The 19,211-nt window shown below is 40.9% G+C and overlaps 1 protein-coding gene and 1 non-coding gene across 9 annotated transcripts in view; both read right to left on the reverse strand.

The window, feature by feature from the left end:
* Window positions 1-19,211, reverse strand: part of LOC133613919 (uncharacterized) — a 123,603-nt gene that overhangs the window by 67,726 nt on the left and 36,666 nt on the right. For 5 of the 8 annotated variants that reach the window (XM_072914393.1, XM_072914391.1, XM_072914390.1 and 2 more), the window contains exon 3: window positions 9,965-10,366. In XM_072914393.1, the coding sequence (XP_072770494.1) occupies window positions 9,965-10,366 (402 nt within the window). Of the gene's footprint in view, window positions 1-246; window positions 609-9,964; window positions 10,367-18,980; window positions 19,125-19,211 lie in introns of those variants that run through there. The other 3 variants (XM_072914394.1, XM_061971833.2, XM_061971831.2) reach the window with 2 other exon arrangements.
* Window positions 1,242-1,360, reverse strand: LOC133614021 (5S ribosomal RNA). Its single transcript, XR_009816530.1, has one exon. It is a non-coding gene; the product is annotated as a 5S ribosomal RNA (ribosomal RNA).

Raw genomic sequence — 19,211 nt, forward strand, 5'->3', positions numbered from 1 at the left:
CTTTACATACTCAGGAGTTTGCACTTAACCTGCTCTCTGGAATATTCCCCCGGTGACTGTGTGAGTTTTGTGTAAACATGTTGATACACTTTGTTACAAACTGAGAGGAACATCAACCTCTCATAAATATTGTGTGTCTGAACATCCTCACATGACAATTCATCTTCCTATAGACAATCTACTGAAGAAAAGTGTTAATAATAAATATAAAGTTAGTAAAGATGTGAGAGTAAGAAGTAAACAAACCTGTTGTGTGTAACACAACTTGATGTTTTTCATGTTGTCGCTCCTTCTCCTCTTTTGTTGGACAAAGTTCCTCCTCGTACTCTGCTATGGTTCTTTCGCACATTTTCACACAATCACAACACTTTACACTCACACTTGATCTCTGCTTAGCGATGTGTTTTCATCTCTCTTTGTTAGCAGCTAACAAGCTAAGCTAACTAGCAAGCTGAGCTAGCTCGAGAAGCATCAAAGTGCGCTCAGACTAATATAACCGGATGCAAACAGTTATTAACGATCTTTACTCTATTTAATAGAGTGTAATAAAGGACATATATGTGTACATGGACGCACAGATTAAGAACACTGAACTGTGACGACTGCAATAACGTCTTCACCGTCAGACGCCATCTTGCTTTATCCTAGCCGTGTTTGCTTCGCGCGCAGTCTTGTCAGATCTCGCGAGAGAAACAATTAACCAGCTCTTTTCCAGATCTCGCGAGACAAAACAAGTAGAAACCAGCTCTTTTCCAGATCTCGCGAGAGAAACAAGTAACCAGCTCTTTCCCCCCCGCCCCCAGTACAACTATTTCAACATTCTGAAAATAAAAATAAAGTTTTACATTTTCAAAAACAAAAACATACAACTTATTTTGGTAAATAAACAGTAGCTTATATGACCCCTTTAAATGATAAGTTGGCTGATCAGAGCGAGACGAGTCGTGGCTCCTCAGCTTCATGCAGGACGGAGTGGTAGGAGGCGTGGGCGAGGTTGACTGACTGCAAAAGACCACACCATTATTTTTAAATCAATCTAAATATTGCTCTAGTTGGTATTTGTGTTTTAAATCATGTTGTAAAGGTTTGTACCTTCAACTGTAGTTGTAAATATTGAGTGGAATTTTATTATAATAACCGAATATATTCCCTCATTTTGGAATAGTTGCAATTAAAGCAATACATGAATCACAACAGCTGTAGTCTCAGCACTTTGTAGCGCCCTCTGGCGTGAGTGTAAAAGCTTACAGCACCTGGTATTCCCAGGCGGTCTCCCATCCAAGTACTAACCAGGCCCGACCCTGCTTAGCTTCCGAGATCGGACGAGATCGGACGTGTTCAGGGTAGTATGGCCGTAAGCCGAAAGACGAGGTAAAAACAACCTTTTTAAATGTAACTCTTACAGACGGGATGGGAGACAATTGTTATTTATCTTAGAGCCTGGTGCGCATGCGTACAGTAATGTGCTTTTTCTGTCTGTGTGATTGTCTTCCTTTGCTACGGCGGTCAAGTTGCTTTCACGGTGGATATTTGCCTCCGGAGCTCCAGCGGAAGCTCCCCCTCACTGTGCCCACACTGCTCTCTCATGCTGCGGGGAGATTGCAGGAGAGGTGCCGCTCTCAACACTACTTTATGCTTAGGGACCGTCAATAAATCACTGTTGTCTTCGAAGATGTATATCTGCTACATCAAAACACTGATTCATCTAAAAGAGGTCAAATAAATAGTCCTACATTTTTAATATCGTTCCTGGTTTTATCATTTAAATATTTTTTAATGTAAACAACTCCATGTCATCATGCAACTTAGTAACCAAATTCCACTTTATATTAGTCATGCTAACCTTTTATTTTAAAATAGGATCAAAAACATTTTGATATTAAAAACAAATGTTTATTTTCAATAGATTCCTGGTCATATGATCTAAAATCCCAAAATCACTTGATATTTGAAGTGTTTTCTCTAATGTGTTTCACACCTTTTTGTTTTAAAATGTAAGTTTAATTGGATTTTATATAAATTTGTAATATTGAAAACCATGGTTTCATTTTTAGCTCCCGCAGCAACTACGACTATCCAACATAAAACCAACTTAACTCTCATTTGGAGCTCATAAAAATGCTGCTAATTATCTGTATAAGAAATATCATCACGCACATGATCTTTATTAAAAAACTTTTTTTTAAATAAAACCCTATTTTAAAATAAAAGGGTGTGCATTACACTAAAAGGTTAACACGGCTAATAAGTGGAATTAGGTTACTAAGTTGCATGACATTCAGACTATTGGGAAAATATCCTTGTTTTTTATATTAAACATGGATATATATATGTTAGAATTATGAAATAATGGGCATGCACAATAAGGAGGTATGACTAATTATTTACCTTCTTTTAGATGAATCAGTGTTTTGATGTAGCAGATATACATTTTTCAAGACAATAGTGATTTATTGACGGTCCCTAAGCATAAAGTAGTGTTGAGAGCTGTGATGAGGTGGCATCTGAATGCAGCTGGGATAGGCTCCAGCACCCCCTGCCACCCCAAAAGAGACAATGGATGGAGAGCTGCACCTCATACAGCCAGAAAAAGCACATTAGTGTACGCATGCGCGCCAGCCTCTAAGATAAATAATAATTGTCTCTCACCCCGTCTGTAAGAGTTTCATTTAAAAAGGTTGTTTTTACATCTTTCTTCGGCTTACGGCCATACTACCAGAGGTGGGACCAAGTCATTGTTTTGCAAGTCACAAGTAAGTCTCAAGTCTTTGCCCTCAAGTCCGAGTCAAGCAGGGCCGGCCCGTGGCATAGGCCGTATAGGCAAATGCTAAGGGCGCCGTCCATCAGGGGGCGCCACGCCAGTGCCACAAATGTTGGGAGAAAAAAAAAAAAGAAAAAAAGTTGGTACTATTATTTCTAAATACAAAAAATAATCCCACGTTAATTAAAATGCAAAGTAAAGCCTATTTAATAGAAATATTATTTGTTACAACATTACGCCCCCCCCCCCCGCACGGTGCGCACCCTCCCTTCCCGTATCGTGACTCTTTTTGGACCTCCCCACATCAAAAAATCAACACAAGATGCCAAAACTGTCAGGTGCCCAGGGAAGAAAAAAGAGAAAAGAAGAGGAGGAGAAACGAGAAAAGACAGAGGTAGCAGGTAGGTAACGTTAGCCTACATGAAATTATTTGTCTGTTACAGAATGTGATAGTAACCTGGCTTTTTAGCATTAAGCTAATGTTACATGATTCGGCAATTGCTAATCAATAAATAGCTAGTTCTGTTTTAACGTCGTGTTAATATTGTGGAGGGGGCTAAATTGTTATGGAAAATAATAATGTAACGTTAGGTAATTACAGTACTCCCACCTTACATTCCTCAGGGACATTTCTTTCTTTCTTTAGTTTATTTGGAACATGAACACACTTACATCATAATACATCACACAATTTCATATCATTTCATTTTACATCATGCCCGAAAAGGAGTAGGAAGAAGCAAAGCTTATTTAATCCTACCTCTTTCCCACTTCAAAGCGTTTACAAATATATAGAATCATTTACTGACCTTTTTATATAATAAAATAACATCTATGAGTTAGTATACAACAGTTTTGTAATATGTAATGAATTAATTAATTCAGTCATTATTAACATACTGAGATGAAGAATATCTTATTTTCAATAAGGTTGAAAGTATTTCTCATAATTCTTCTTCTTTGTACTCTGTAAGCACTATTATTTTGAACAACCTCTTAAATTGGATCATATCAGTACAATTTTTAACTTTTTTACTTAATCTATTCCATAATTTAATTCCACATACTGATATGCTAAAAGTTCTAAGTGTTGTACGTGCATATAAATGTTTGTATTAGGTCTCTCTCAAGCAGGTGTTTTTTGTTTACATTGTTATTGCCTTCTGGTTAGCTAATGTTTGCCCTGCAGGTAATAGTCACTTTTCCACCCCTTTATATATTAGGTATAGTTGTAAGTAAAAAAAAAAGGTCAAAGACAAAGCTATTCGGGTTCTTGTGAGTATATACACTTCACTGCCGATGTGGGGGGGCACCACCTAAAATCTTGCCTAGGGCGCCAGATTGGTTAGGGCCAGGCCTGCTTGAACCCCAAGTATGGTTATGTAATTTATCTCGCCAAGCAACGTTTGTAAGTGTAACCGGGGATTTCCACTGGATGTGGAATAGCGGCGCCACGGCGACAGACTCGTTCCATTTATTGTTTTGAAGTCAACATGTCAGTTTCCACCGCCTGACTTCTATATTTAGTGGTCGACACAACAAGACGGTTCAATTGAGCTAAAATCTGCTCGTGTGGGACAAGAAGTCATGCATAAACACAAAATAAATGATCCAGTTTACTTTCAAAGTAGAATATTCTGTTTAAGGCGGATGGTATTCTACACTTTGAAAATACCTAATGGACATGAAGTCCACTTGTCAAAAGGTTTTCAGACCTAATTTCACCTCCTTGACACAAATAGACAAAGACATGCTGATTCTAAAAGGCCCAAAATGAAAGAATCATACAACAGGCATATCCCCGGCAGACATATGGGGGCATGTGTCAAATACCAGCTGATACGAGGACTTGAATAACAATCATTCTCCTACAGTTTCAAAGCAATGTGTACATTAAAATTCAGCGTTGTATTAAAATGACTAGTTCCATCTCCAACATGAACACTAACACTACTAACACTACTGCACACAGGAAAACGTGTGGAGGAGAATTGCAAGTAACTGAAACAAAGATTGAAAATGACTGACAAAAGGCTCACTTTGTTCATGTACCGTATTTTTCAGAATATAAAGCGCACTTAAAATACTTTCATTTTCTCAAAACTCGACAGTGCGCCTTATAGTCCGGTGCGCCTAATGTACGGCATAATTCTGGTTGTGCTTACCGACCTCGAAGCAATTTTATTTAGTACAAGGTGTAATGATAAGTGTGACCAGTAGATGGTAGTCACACATAAGAGATACCTGTAGACTGCAATATGATGCCATTAAACAACAAAACTTTTTATGTTCCATTGAAAATAAAGAACATTACACACACAAAAATCTGTCAAAATGTTTAAGTACGACTTTAAAAGCCGCACCGCTTGATGGATTGTCGGACCATTATGGCTACCGTAGTCAGAGATACAAGTTTTACTATGATGTGTGTATAAGAACCACAAAATGGCACCCATTAGCAGACATATTATCTGGCGTTTTGTTTCGCAATATTATGCAAAACCAACTTTTCTTACCTTCTGGTACCTGCTGATGAGTATTTGGGATCTGCAGAAGTCCTGAAAATTTGCGCACGTCCATGCCGATGCCATAATCGATAAGCTTCTTCTTTTTCCCTATCTTCTTGTTATGGGATATTCACCCTCTGCTGTTGCCATTTCTAATATAAAGTAGTGTAAAATGATGTCAGTAAAGCACTAAAACATACCGGTGTAGTGAGTTTACATTATTCACCCAAGGAACTTTAGTTATTAGAGACTTCCGGTCGGACGCTTTTTCACGGGACACATTTCCAATGTTGTTGTTGCACTAGTGAGCCACGGATGAGGAGATGCTGCTCCGTTGTTGATTGAAGTAAAGTCGGAATGTCTTTAAAACAGTTAGCTCCATCTTTTGACACTTCTTCCAATCCGGTCCTTGCACGCTACACCGCTACAACAAAGATGACGGGGAGAAGACGCTGCCGAAGGTGAGCCACGTAAATAAGACCGCCCCCAAAACGACGCATCCGGAAGCGACTGTCAGAAAGTGTAGGTATATATGTATTTACATATTTTTGCTCATTAGCGAATTAATTTCAAAAACACATCACAAAGTTTTTTGTTTTTTTTAACAAGATTACTGAATATTACACACTACAGAATTCATGAGAGCCAGCAAACAAACAAAAAACATCACCTACTGTACAAAGTCTGCTGTGACTATGACACAGACTGATGTAATCTTGTTATATTCCCATTTAGATAAACAATGATTCATAATCGTCGCACAGAAGAGAGGGGTGAAGCCAAGCATCTTTTTGTGTCGTTCGCCATTGCCGGGTCTAAATTGGCTGTCAAACGGTACCAACTTGTCAAAGTACATCTTCATCCTTCTACTATCCAGGTGAGAGGCATAATTCATGATCTGGAATAATCTTTCACCAGCACCGAGGCGAGGAAGGAGCTCACCAGCCGGTGATGTCAACATAGACACACAAGCTATAAATAGTTTGTCTGCGTTAGCACTTATAATAACAATATCATTAATACTTTGTTGGTATTCAAACCACTAAATGCAAATGGAGTATTGTTGGCACTTTTTGGATGGTTATAGAGGACCTCCCATTGGCTCCATTGCAAGTGGACTTTTTTTTACAAACCCCGTTTCCATATGATTTGGGAAATTGTGTTAGATATAAATATAAACGGAATACAATGATTTGCAAACCATTTTCAACCCATATTCAGTTGAATATGCTACAAAGACAACATATTTGATGTTCAAACTCATAAACTTTTTTTTTTGTTGCAAATAATCATTAACTTTAGAATTTGATGCCAGCAACACGTGACAAAGAAGTTGGGAAAGATGGCAATAAATACTGATAAAGTTGAGGAATGCTCATCAAACACTTATTTGGAACATCCCACAGGTGTGCAGGCTAATTGGGAACAGGTGGGTGCCATGATTGGGTATAAAAACAGCTTCCCAAAAAATGCTCAGTCTTTCACAAGAAAAAGGATGGGGTGAGGTACACCCCTTTGTCCACAACTGCGTGAGCAAATAGTCAAACAGTTTAAGAACAACATTTCTCAAAGTGCAGTTGCAAGAAATTTAGGGATTTCAACATCTACGCTCCATAATATCATCAAAAGGTTCAGAGAATCTGGAGAAATCACTCCACGTAAGCGACATGGCCGGAAACCAACATTGAACGACCGTGACCTTCGATCCTTCAGACGGCACTGTATCAAAAATTGACATCAATCTCTAAAGGATATCACCACATGGGCTCAGGAACACTTCAGAAAACCACTGTCACTAAATACAGTTGGTCGCTACATCTGTAAGTGCAAGTTAAAGCTCTACTATGCAAAGCGAAAGCCATTTATCAACAACACCCAGAAACGGCACCGGCTTCTCTGGGCCCGAGATCATCTAAGATGGACTCATGCAAAGTGGAAAAGTGTTCTGTGGTCTGACGAGTCCACATTTCAAATTGTTTTTGGAAATATTCGACATCGTGTCATCCAGACCAAAGGGGAAGCAAACCATCCAGACTGTTATCGACGCAGAGTTGAAAAGCCAGCATGTGTGATGGTATGGGGGTGCATTAGTGGCCAAGACATGGGTAACTTACACATCTGTGAAGGCACCATTATTGCTGGAAGGTACATACAGGTTTTGGAACAACATATGCTTTTTGGGGCGGCATGGCGTAGTGGGTAGAGCAACCGTGCCGGAAACCTGAGGGTTGCAGGTTCGCTCCCCGCCTCTTACCATCCAAAAATCGCTGCCGTTGTGTCCTTGGGCGGGACACTTCACCCTTTGCACCCGGTGCCACTCACACCGGTGAATTGAATGATGAATGATAGGTGGTGGTCGGAGGGGCCGTTGGCGCAAATTGCAGCCACGCTTCCGTCAGTCTACCCAAGGGCAGCTGTGGCTATGAAAGTAGCTTACCACCACCAGGTGTGAACGAATGATGGGTTCTACATGTAAAGCGACTTTGGGTACTTAGAAAAGCGCTATAGAAATCCAAGTTATATATATATATATATATATATATATATGCTGCCATCTAAGCGCCGTCTTTTTCATGGACGCCCCTGCTTATTTCAGCAAGACAATGCCAAGCCACATTCAGCATGTGCTACAACAGCATGGCTTCATAAAAAAAGAGTGCGGGTACTTTCCTGGTCCGCCTGCAGTCCAGACCTGTCTCCCATCAAAAATGTGTGGCGCATTATGAAGCGTAAAATACGACAGCGGAGACCCCGGACTGTTGAACGACTGAAGCTCTACATAAAACAATAGGAAACAATTCCAATTCAAAGCTTCAACAATTAGTTTCCTCAGTTACCAATCGTTTATTGAGTGTTGTTAAAAGAAAGGCTGATGTAACACAGTGGTGAACATGCCCTTTCCAAACTACTTTGGCACGTGTTGCAGCCATGAAATTCTAAGTTAATTATTATTTGCAAAAAAGAAATAAAATGTATGAGTTTGAACATCAAATATGTTGTCTTTGTAGCATATTCAACTGAATATGGCTTGAAAAGGATTTGCAAATCATTGTATTCCGTTTATATTTACATCTAACACAATTTCCCAACTCATACGGAAACGGGGTTTGTAGATTTATGAGTTAGAATGTGATTTAAAAATATATATATATATCGTCATGTCTTTAATAATGATTGTGAACGACAGAAAAAAAAGAGCAGTTCCCCTCTAAATTCCAAGGATTAGATTTAAGACTTGAAGTGTATGAGCATGAAGTGATGAAGCCTACTTGGATGACCCCCCCCCCCCCCCCCATTTCAGTGATATACACTTCCTCCTCTTCCTCTTTAATGCGCGTGTGTGTGTGTGTGTGTGTGTGTGTGGGGTGGGGGTTGTGGATCCTCCTCTTCATCTTTAATGTGAGGGGGCTGCTGGATGTCTGTAGGGTAAATAAGTAAATAAGATAAAGAGAGAATATACTGTAAATAGCGACTGAGCATTTTTTGGGAAGCTACCCAAGTGAAGTGAAGTGAATTATATTTATGTAATACTTCCATATTTCAAACTATCTAATCTATAAATGAATGAATGAATGAATGAAATAAGTTTATTTCGGTCATATAATCAACCATCAACCATTAACCATTGTGTGTGACCAGTTTAAGAGTACAGACTATACATTTATAACAATCATACACATTTACACACAAAAGGAAAAGAGAAGAAAAGAAAAAGCATGACCGAAAAAGGAATAGGCTGAAGCCAAAGCTTATATTTGGCTATCCTAAACCTTCACTGAAAATAAGATTACCTGGAACATCAACGTTAAAAAAAAAATGTAGGAGCATATTAACAAGATAGTTACACAAACAACAATGTCACACATGTTATATGTGCTGATGTTGTTAGAAAGTCAACATTAAAGTCTTGACAGTTTATTTCAAATCCTGCAGTTTCATTTGCTGCTGCTGTTCTCACCAGCACACTTGTGTTTCTTACACTGGTACTTAGAAGACAATCTTTCACCACACACACTGCAACTACACACTTTCTCTCCTGGGTGTGTTCTCATGTGTCTTTTCAAATGTTGACTTTGTGTAAAACCTTTACCACAAGTTGAACAGGAAAAGGTTTTTTCACTAGTGTGTGTTCTCATGTGTTCTTTCAAAGATTGACTTTGTGTAAAACCTTTACCACAGATTAAACAGGAAGAAGGTTTTTCACCAGTGTGTGTTCTCATGTGTACTTTCAAATATTGACTTTGTCTAAAACCTTTACTACAGATTGAACAGATAAAAGGTTTTTCCCCAGTGTGTGTTCTCTTGTGTCTTTTCACACTCTGACTTTGTGTAAAACCTTTACCACAAGTTGAACAGGAAAAAGGTTTTTCACCAGTGTGTATTCTCATGTGTACTTTCAAATGTTGACTATGTGTAAAACCTTTACCACAGGTTGAACAGGAAAAGGGTTTTTCACCAGTGTGTGCTCTCATGTGTATTTTCAAAGATTGCCTTTGTGTGAAACCTTTACCACAGAATGAACAAGAAAAAGGTTTTTCTCCAGTGTGTCTTCTTGTGTGTGTTTTCAGATCACTATGGTATTTAAAAGTTTTGTGACAGTGAGAACATGTGAAGTGAGTGTTGTCAGTGTGACATGTTGCATCATCTTTAGAGTGTTCATCATCAGTGTCAGGAGAGTGTGACGTTGTGTCCTCACTATCTGATAGTGGAGCTAAGATCTTGTCTGCTTGTGATCCTCCACAGTGGTCTCCATCAGCTTCTGTTGTCATGTGTTGTGTTGAGCTGCTGCTTGGAGGCTCCGCCTCTCTCTTCTCCTCACTCTCACCTTTGACCTCATCATCTTCACTCTTCACAGGGACACCAGTCACTGGCATCTTGGTGACATCAACCTCCTCCAGTCCTTCAAGATGCTCTCCCTGCTGACTGATGCTGTGTTCCTCCTCATCCTCTTTAATGTGAGGGGTCAGTGGGTCCTCCTCTTCCTCTTTAAAATGGGCGATGAGTGGGTATTCCTCTTCCTTCTTAATGTGGGAGGGCTGTGGCTCCATCCTGAAGCTCCACTGCTGTTGCTCAGGGTGAAGATGTTCTTCACAGACGTCTGCAAGACAAACACACCATCTCTGTTCAGTCACACAATGCATTCAGTACTTTTACATGCACTTAGGAAAAACAAGTTCTCGTATGAACTGTCTTGAAATCTCAGTGACGCACAAACACGCTGCTCTTTACAACATTATTCACAGGAAAATAAAAACAAACCAGGACGACAGGACTTTTTACTATGGATAGACGATATGGTTTAAAATTGATTTTGCGATATATTTTTTCATATAGAATTACTAATAGAACCATTTTAAAACAGGCTACACAGGCTCCTAATTTAGTTGCTGAAATATGCAGTAAAATATTACATCATTTCCAGTATTATTTTCTCAAAGAAAGTAACCAGATATTAACAGTAAATAAACAAGTACATTAATAATAATTGTTTCGACAAATTAATACAATTATAAATGACACAATATGTTACTGCATATGTCAGCTGCCAAATTAGGAGCCTTTGTAACCAGTTGTGACATTCTTCTATTATCAATCATATACCAAATGATATATCAAAACATATATTGTTATTAGGATATAGATTTGAGGTCATATCGCCCATACCAAACATTGGTTCGCCGAGTCATTTTGTTTGGCCCACCAAATATATTTATTTTTTATATTCTTCAGATGTGTGTGTATTAAGGGTGTAACGGTACGTGTATTTGTATTGAACCGTTTCGGTACGGGGGGTTCGGTTTGGTTCGGAGGTGTACCGAACGAGTTTCCACAGGAACATATTAAGTAGCGCACCGCACGTTGTGTAAACAATGCACACCGAGGCACAACACACGGCATGCTAGCAGCGACCGGGCTACTACAACATGTAAAAGCCAGAGCTGGAAGACCCTCTTGCCTCGTTAAGATCTCCCGTTTGGGAACACTTCGGCTTTGCGGTGCGATACAACAATGGATAACATTGCTTCAACGAAGAGAAAGACGAACAAACACAGCTACCACCGCATTCAAGCAGCCTTTCCTCGGCGAGTCAGGCAGGGCTAAAGCAATAACGAATGCCGTTGGTGTTTTTATAGCAGCAGTTTTAAGACCATATTGCATTAAAATCTATATTTTGAACCACTTCTATGGTGGAAGAACAATGAGCCCATATATATCTCCTTACTGCCAAGTTAGCCAGGCACTACCTCGCCATACCTGCTACCTCCGTGCCCAGCGAAAGGGTATTTTCCACAGCTGGAGACATTGGAACTGCAAGCAGGTCTGCTCTTTCTGCACACAATGTGTTGATAAACTGATTTTTCTGGCAAAAAACATGAAGATTGAGTGAAAGTCACCAGGGTTAAAGGCTGAGGGGGGAAAAGAAAAGTTAATCTGAGGATGAGTTGACTTGAAACTGTTTAATGTTGCACTTTTTGTATGGAGAAGAAAAGTTTTGTCATTTTATTTAATCTGAGCAACAACTTGAAGCAGTTTAATGTTGCACTTTATATGTAGAAAGGTTTTGTTAAGAAACCAAGTCTGAGCCTTATCTTATTTAGTTTTCATTTTTTATATATATATATATATATATATATATATATATATATATACACAGGTAAAAGCCAGTAAATTAGAATATTTTGAAAAACTTGATTTATTTCAGTAATTGCATTCAAAAGGTGTAACTTGTACATTATATTTATTCATTGCACACAGACTGATGCATTCAAATGTTTATTTCATTTAATTTTGATGATTTGAAGTGGCAACAAATGAAAATCCAAAATTCCGTGTGTCACAAAATTAGAATATTACTTAAGGCTAATACAAAAAAGGGATTTTTAGAAATGTTGGCCAACTGAAAAGTATGAAAATGAAAAATATGAGCATGTACAATGCTCAATACTTGGTTGGAGCTCCTTTTGCCTCAATTACTGCGTTAATGCGGCGTGGCATGGAGTCGATGAGTTTCTGGCACTGCTCAGGTGTTATGAGAGCCCAGGTTGCTCTGATAGTGGCCTTCAACTCTTCTGCGTTTTTGGGTCTGGCATTCTGCATCTTCCTTTTCACAATACCCCACAGATTTTCTATGGGGCTAAGGTCAGGGGAGTTGGCGGGCCAATTTAGAACAGAAATACCATGGTCCGTAAACCAGGCACGGGTAGATTTTGCGCTGTGTGCAGGCGCCAAGTCCTGTTGGAACTTGAAATCTCCATCTCCATAGAGCAGGTCAGCAGCAGGAAGCATGAAGTGCTCTAAAACTTGCTGGTAGACGGCTGCGTTGACCCTGGATCTCAGGAAACAGAGTGGACCGACACCAGCAGATGACATGGCACCCCAAACCATCACCCAACCATGCAAATTTTGCATTTCCTTTGGAAATCGAGGTCCCAGAGTCTGGAGGAAGACAGGAGAGGCACAGGATCCACGTTGCCTGAAGTCTAGTGTAAAGTTTCCACCATCAGTGATGGTTTGGGGTGCCATGTCATCTGCTGGTGTCGGTCCACTCTGTTTCCTGAGATCCAGGGTCAACGCAGCCGTCTACCAGCAAGTTTTAGAGCACTTCATGCTTCCTGCTGCTGACCTGCTCTATGGAGATGGAGATTTCAAGTTCCAACAGGACTTGGCGCCTGCACACAGCGCAAAATCTACCCGTGCCCGGTTTACGGACCATGGTATTTCTGTTCTAAATTGGCCCGCCAACTCCCCTGACCTTAGCCCCATAGAAAATCTGTGGGGTATTGTGAAAAGGAAGATGCAGAATGCCAGACCCAAAAACGCAGAAGAGTTGAAGGCCACTATCAGAGCAACCTGGGCTCTCATAACACCTGAGCAGTGCCAGAAACTCATCGACTCCATGCCACGCCGCATTAACGCAGTAATTGAGGTAAAAGGAGCTCCAACCAAGTATTGAGTATTGTACATGCTCATATTTTTCATTTTCATACTTTTCAGTTGGCCAACATTTCTAAAAATCCCTTTTTTGTATTAGCCTTAAGTAATATTCTAATTTTGTGACACACGGAATTTTGGATTTTCATTTGTTGCCACTTCAAATCATCAAAATTAAATGAAATAAACATTTGAATGCATCAGTCTGTGTGCAATGAATAAATATAATGTACAAGTTACACCTTTTGAATGCAATTACTGAAATAAATCAAGTTTTTCAAAATATTCTAATTTACTGTCTTTTACCTGTGTGTGTGTGTGTGTATATATATATATATATATATATATATATATATATCTGTCCAGAGTCGGGACCCGGGGTGGACCTGTGCATTGGTCTGGGACATCTCTGCGCTGCTGATCCGTCTCCGCTCGGGGTGGTCTCCGACTGGCCCCACTATGTACTGGACTCTCACTATTATGTTTGATCCACTATGGACTGGACTTTCACAATATTATACTAGACCCACTCGACGTCCATTGCATCCGGTCTCCCCTAGAGGATGGTGGGTCACCCACATCTGCGGTCCTCTCATTCACACCGACGTCCCACTGGGTTGTGAGTTTTTCCTTGCCCTTTTGTGGGCTCTGAACCAAGGATGTTGTTGTGGCTTGTGCAGCCCTTTGAGACACTTGTGATTTAGGGCTATATAAATAAACATTGATTGATTGATTGATATATGTTGACCACATTAACCCTGCCAATGGACCCTGTGTGTATATGTATGTTATTGTTATGCTTAGCATTCATGACTGCCTGCTGTTGCACTGATCAGCCTAGTGGTGGCTCACATCCATCACTCACAGAGCTATTTTAAAGCAATGTTAAAAGAATAAAGCCATTGTTTACAAATTTTGGTAAATAAATAACCAGAAAATTTCTATTTTGTTGTTTTCTTACCGTACCAAAAATGAACCGAACCGTGACCTCTAAACCGAGGTACGTACCGAACCGAAATTTTTGTGTACCGTTACACCCTTAGTGTATATGTTTAAAATGTGTTACTCCTGTTCTACATCACGTGGAATTGTCATGTCATGGGGATGGTGTGCTTTTAACTAAGGGTGTGACGATACGGTCAGCTCACCAAAGAATACTCGATATTGGCTTTAGGAGAACGAGACGATATTCTGGTGGCTAACACGATTCTTACACATATGTGTACTTCATGTGTATATGAATGTACTTTCCCTTGTGTGCTTAGTTTTACTGTAACTTCATTGTGGATAATATCTATAAACAACCTTTTTCATCTTTAATTTGAAGGACTGTTTACTTATCTGACAAATTCAAAGGAAACTGCACTTTTAAAAAAAATGTCGCCTATCATTCACAATCCTTATGTAAGACGTGTTTTAAATTTTGATGTATTCTAATTAGTAAATAAACGTGAGCAAAAATCAGCTAACATTGGAGTCAATGGGAGCTCCTCTATTAGACCCACAAAGTCCTCCAAATAACCATCCAAAAACTGCCAACAATACTCCATTTACATTTTGTGACCTGAATAATAACCAAGTATTAGCGATATTGTTATTATAAGCGCTAACGTTAAGGACCTACTTTTAGCGGTGCATTGATCACAGAAATAACTAGCTTATGCTGCTATATTGACATACTGAGCTGCTTTCTCGCCTCTAAGATGGTGAAAGCTAATTCTAGATTATAAATCATTCTTCTCACTTATGTAGTAGAAGGTTGTGGACATAAACCGGAGAACTTGGTCAACTTTGACATCCAACTTAGACCTGGAGATGGCAAGAAAGACAGAAAAATACGCTCCTCTGCATTCACCCTTTTTTACCCTTTGTGAGGATTAATTCTTCATCTAAACGGGAAGATATGAACATCCCATCAGTCGGCATCCCAGTGAGAGCAGACATTGTAGGCTTAAAATGAGCAAGATATGTAAATATGACATGTTATTAAGAATGTTACTACATTACATACTGTATATATGTACAGTGTGTATTTAAAATGTTGATGAAGGTTTTAGGATGTTATTTAGAGCACTTTATAGGCAGAATAGAGCGGCTACTAATGACTCAATTGTTAGCTAACTTTTGCTAAGGTTTATTTTCTATTGAGGATGCATTAACCATTGACCTGCTCAGTGGCCTTGTGGTTAGAGTGTCTGCCCTGACACTGGAAAGTCGGGAGTTCAAACCCCGGCAGAGTCATACCAAAGACTATAAAAATGGGACCCATTGCCTCCTTGCTTGGCACTCAGCATCAAGGGTTGGGGGTTAAATCACCAAATGATTCCCGAGCGCGGCCTCCGCTGCCCTCACCTCCCAGGGGGTGAACTTGGGGATGGGTCAAATGCAGAGGATCATTTCACCACACCTAGTGTGGGACTACCGTTGGGACCTGAACTTTAACTTACAAAGGGACTGTGAATGATTCCAAAAAGTGCAGTTCCCCTTGAAATGAGAAAACAGAACAAAAACATATCATGTGAGGTGAATTATATTTATATAGCGCTTTTCTCTAGTGACTCAAAGCGCTTTACATAGTGAAACCCAATACCTAAGTTACATTTAAACCAATGTTAACTGGGAGCAGGTGAGTAAAATGTCTTGCCCAAGGACACAACAGCTACGATGGCAGAAGCTGGGATCGAACCTGGAACCCTCAAGTTGCTGGCACGGCCACCCTACCAACCGAGCTATACCGCCCCAAGTAACAAGAACAAAATACATTAATAATAAAATGCCTCATAGCAAATGTGATGAATTTATCTTATTACTGTCCTTTTTTGGGCTTTCCCTTTTAAAGGGCAAAGTCCTCGCAGGGTCTTTTGTCCTAATGACTGTCTGGTTAAAGTGAGGAGACTATAATTTAGGAAAACTATTTATTTACAAATGGACTACAATATATCACTCATTTTTACAGGTAGCTAAAGTTGGGATATAATTAAGATAATGAAGGATGAAGTGATTAAGAAATGTGTAATATAGATTAGAATAGGCCGTGCAACTAATCATATGTCCTGAGTTCCAGTTGAAACTGGGTGCAAGTTCATGCCCACGCACATACACTCTTATCGCCCACATTCTTGCCACGGTTTACGTGGCTTCTTGGCCCAGGTCTGAAGGACAACACCAGATATGAAGTCAGAGTCCAGGGAGAAAAAAGCACCAGTCAGTGTTGCACAGAAGGAACCTTCCTGGTGTTACCTGACGGCACGACCACCAAGCTGCGACACCACTACAAAGGCTCCTCCATGCTCGTGCTCGTACCACAGCCTGAAGTACCAGCAATGGCTGACATCTACTAGGTACGCCTCCTCCCGGGAAGGAGTGAAGGACAAGGACTGCTCCAACTGTTCTATCAGTGAAAGCCCTGGCTGACTGAGCTGCGTCCGTATGTACCACCACCTGTTATGATCACCAGTCAGACGACTCATACCAGGAGGCCTTAGACTCCTATATATGTTGGAAGTCAGGGTGTGGCTGATCATGTTGACCTTCCATTGCAACAACTAGCATGGTATAAGATGGACACCATTGCTGTCCCACATTGTTCCCTTGCTCTCTGTCCCACCTACCAAGCCAAAGACTTAGGTCCAATGACGAAACAGGGCGTAGCTGCTGCTGATTGGACCGACACGCAAATACCACATTTTCAACACTCCCTGTTGTCGGTTAAAAACATAGCTATGGGCTGCACTTTGGACACACCTGCTGTAGGAGCTAGCAGCTACACAACAGCTAAGCTAAAACAGCACATTTAAGCATATCAAATAATTATAGTTGCTTAATACGTACACAAAGTCTCCAAAACAGAAGTCGGATAGAAAATATCCAGTAACAAAGGTGTCCGCATCGTTCAACTTTCTACGCCATGAGCTTGACTAATGAATTATTGTGGCCACTAGGTGTTGTGAAAGATCAAATCGAACAATTGCAAAAGCATCCGTCATAAGGTTAGTGTTTTTCTTATATTTGTGTCAATATGTACAAGCATCCTCAGCCTTCCCGGTAAGGTCTATTCAGGTGTACTGGAGAGGAGTTTACGCCGGATAGTTGAACCTCGGATTCAGGAGGAACAGTGTGGTTTTCATCCTGGTCGTGGAACTGTGGACCGGGTCTATACTCTCGGCAGGGTCCTTGAGGGTGCATGGGAGGTTGCCCAACCAGTCTACATGTGCTTTGTGGACTTGGAGAAGGCATTCCCTCGGGAAGTCATGTGGGGAGTGCTCAGAGAGTATGGGGTATTGGACTGTCTGATTGTGGCGGTCCGCTCCCTGTACGATCAGTGTCAGAGCTTGGTCCGCATTGCCGGCATTATGTCGGACACGTTTCCAGTCAGGGTTGGACTCCGCCAAGGCTGCCCTTTGTCACCCATTCTGTTCATAACTTTTATGGACAGAATGTCTAGGCACAGTCAGGGCGTTGAGGGGATCTGGTTTGGTGGCTGCAGGATTAGGTCTCTGCTTTTTGCAGATGATGTGGTCCTGATGGTTTCATCTGGCCAGGATCTTCAGGGGGATGAGAATCAGCACCTCCAAGTCCGAGTCCAAGGTTCTCGCCCGGAAAAGGGTGGAGTGCCATCTCCGGGTTGGGGAGGAGACCCTGCCCCAAGAGGAAGAGTTCAAGTACCTTGGAGTCTTGTTCACGAGTGAGGGAAGAGTGGATCGTGAGATCGACAGGCGGATCAGTGCAGCGTCTTCAGTAATGCGGACGCTGTATCGATCCGTTGTGGTGAAGAAGGAGCTGAGCCGGAAGGCAAAGCTCTCAATTTACCGGTTGATCTACGTTCCCATCCTCACCTATGGTCATGAGCTTTGGGTCATGACCGAAAGGACAAGATCACGGGTACAAGCGGCCGAAATGAGTTTCCTCCACCGGTTGGCGGGGCTCTCCCTTAGAGATAGGGTGAGAAGCTCTGTCATCCGGGAGGAGCTCAAAGTAAAGCCGCTGCTCCTCCACATCGAGAAGAGCCAGATGAGGTGGTTCGGGCATCTGGTTAGGATGCCACCCGAACGCCTCCCTAGGGAGGTGTTTAGGGCACGTCCGACCGGTAGGAGGCCACGGGGAAGACCCAGGACACGTTGGGTAGACTATGTTTCACGGCTGGCCTGGGAACGCCCCCGGGAAGAGCTGGACGAAGCGGCTGGGGAGAGGGAAGTCTGGGCTTCCCTACTTAGGCTGCTGCCCCCGCGACCCGACCTCGGATAAGCAGAAGAAAATGGATGGATGGATGGATGGATGGATTTGTAACACAACTTGATGTTTCTTGAAAAAAGCGTCCAGTAGTTGATGTTGTCGCTCCTTCTCCTCTTTTTTGGACAAAGTTCCTCCTCATACTCTGCTATTGTTTTTTGTTTTTTCCTAACATTACAAATATTTCTTCAACGGCAGCAGTTAGTCGCTGATTCACTCACATCATTTGTAATGTAGACATGTTCACACAATAATAACACTTTACACTTACATTGGATCTCTACTTAATGTAGACATGTTCACACAATAATAACACTTTACACTTACATTGGATCTCTGCTTAATGTAGACATGTTCACACAATAAAAACACTTTACACTTACATTGGATCTCTACTTAATGTAGACATGTTCACACAATAATAACACTTTACACTTACATTAGATCTCTGCTTAATGTAGACATGTTCACACAATAAAAACACTTTACACTTACATTGGATCTCTGCTTAATGTAGACATGTTCACACAATAATAACACTTTACACTTACATTGGATCTCTGCTTTGATGTGTCGATCACTTCCGCCTCTCTTTGTTAGCAGCTAACAAGCTAAGCTAAGCAGCAGGCTAGGCTAGCACGTCAAAGTGCACTCAGACTAATGCATCCGCATACAAACAATGAATAAGGACGTTTACTCTGTTAAACGACATACATGTGCACATGGACGTTGTAATTAAGACCAAGAAAGCATAATAACCAAAACAAGGTATTCTCCGTCAG

The sequence above is a fragment of the Nerophis lumbriciformis genome, linkage group LG13, assembly GCF_033978685.3.
Source record: "Nerophis lumbriciformis linkage group LG13, RoL_Nlum_v2.1, whole genome shotgun sequence".
NCBI classification, from domain to species: domain Eukaryota; kingdom Metazoa; phylum Chordata; class Actinopteri; order Syngnathiformes; family Syngnathidae; genus Nerophis; species Nerophis lumbriciformis.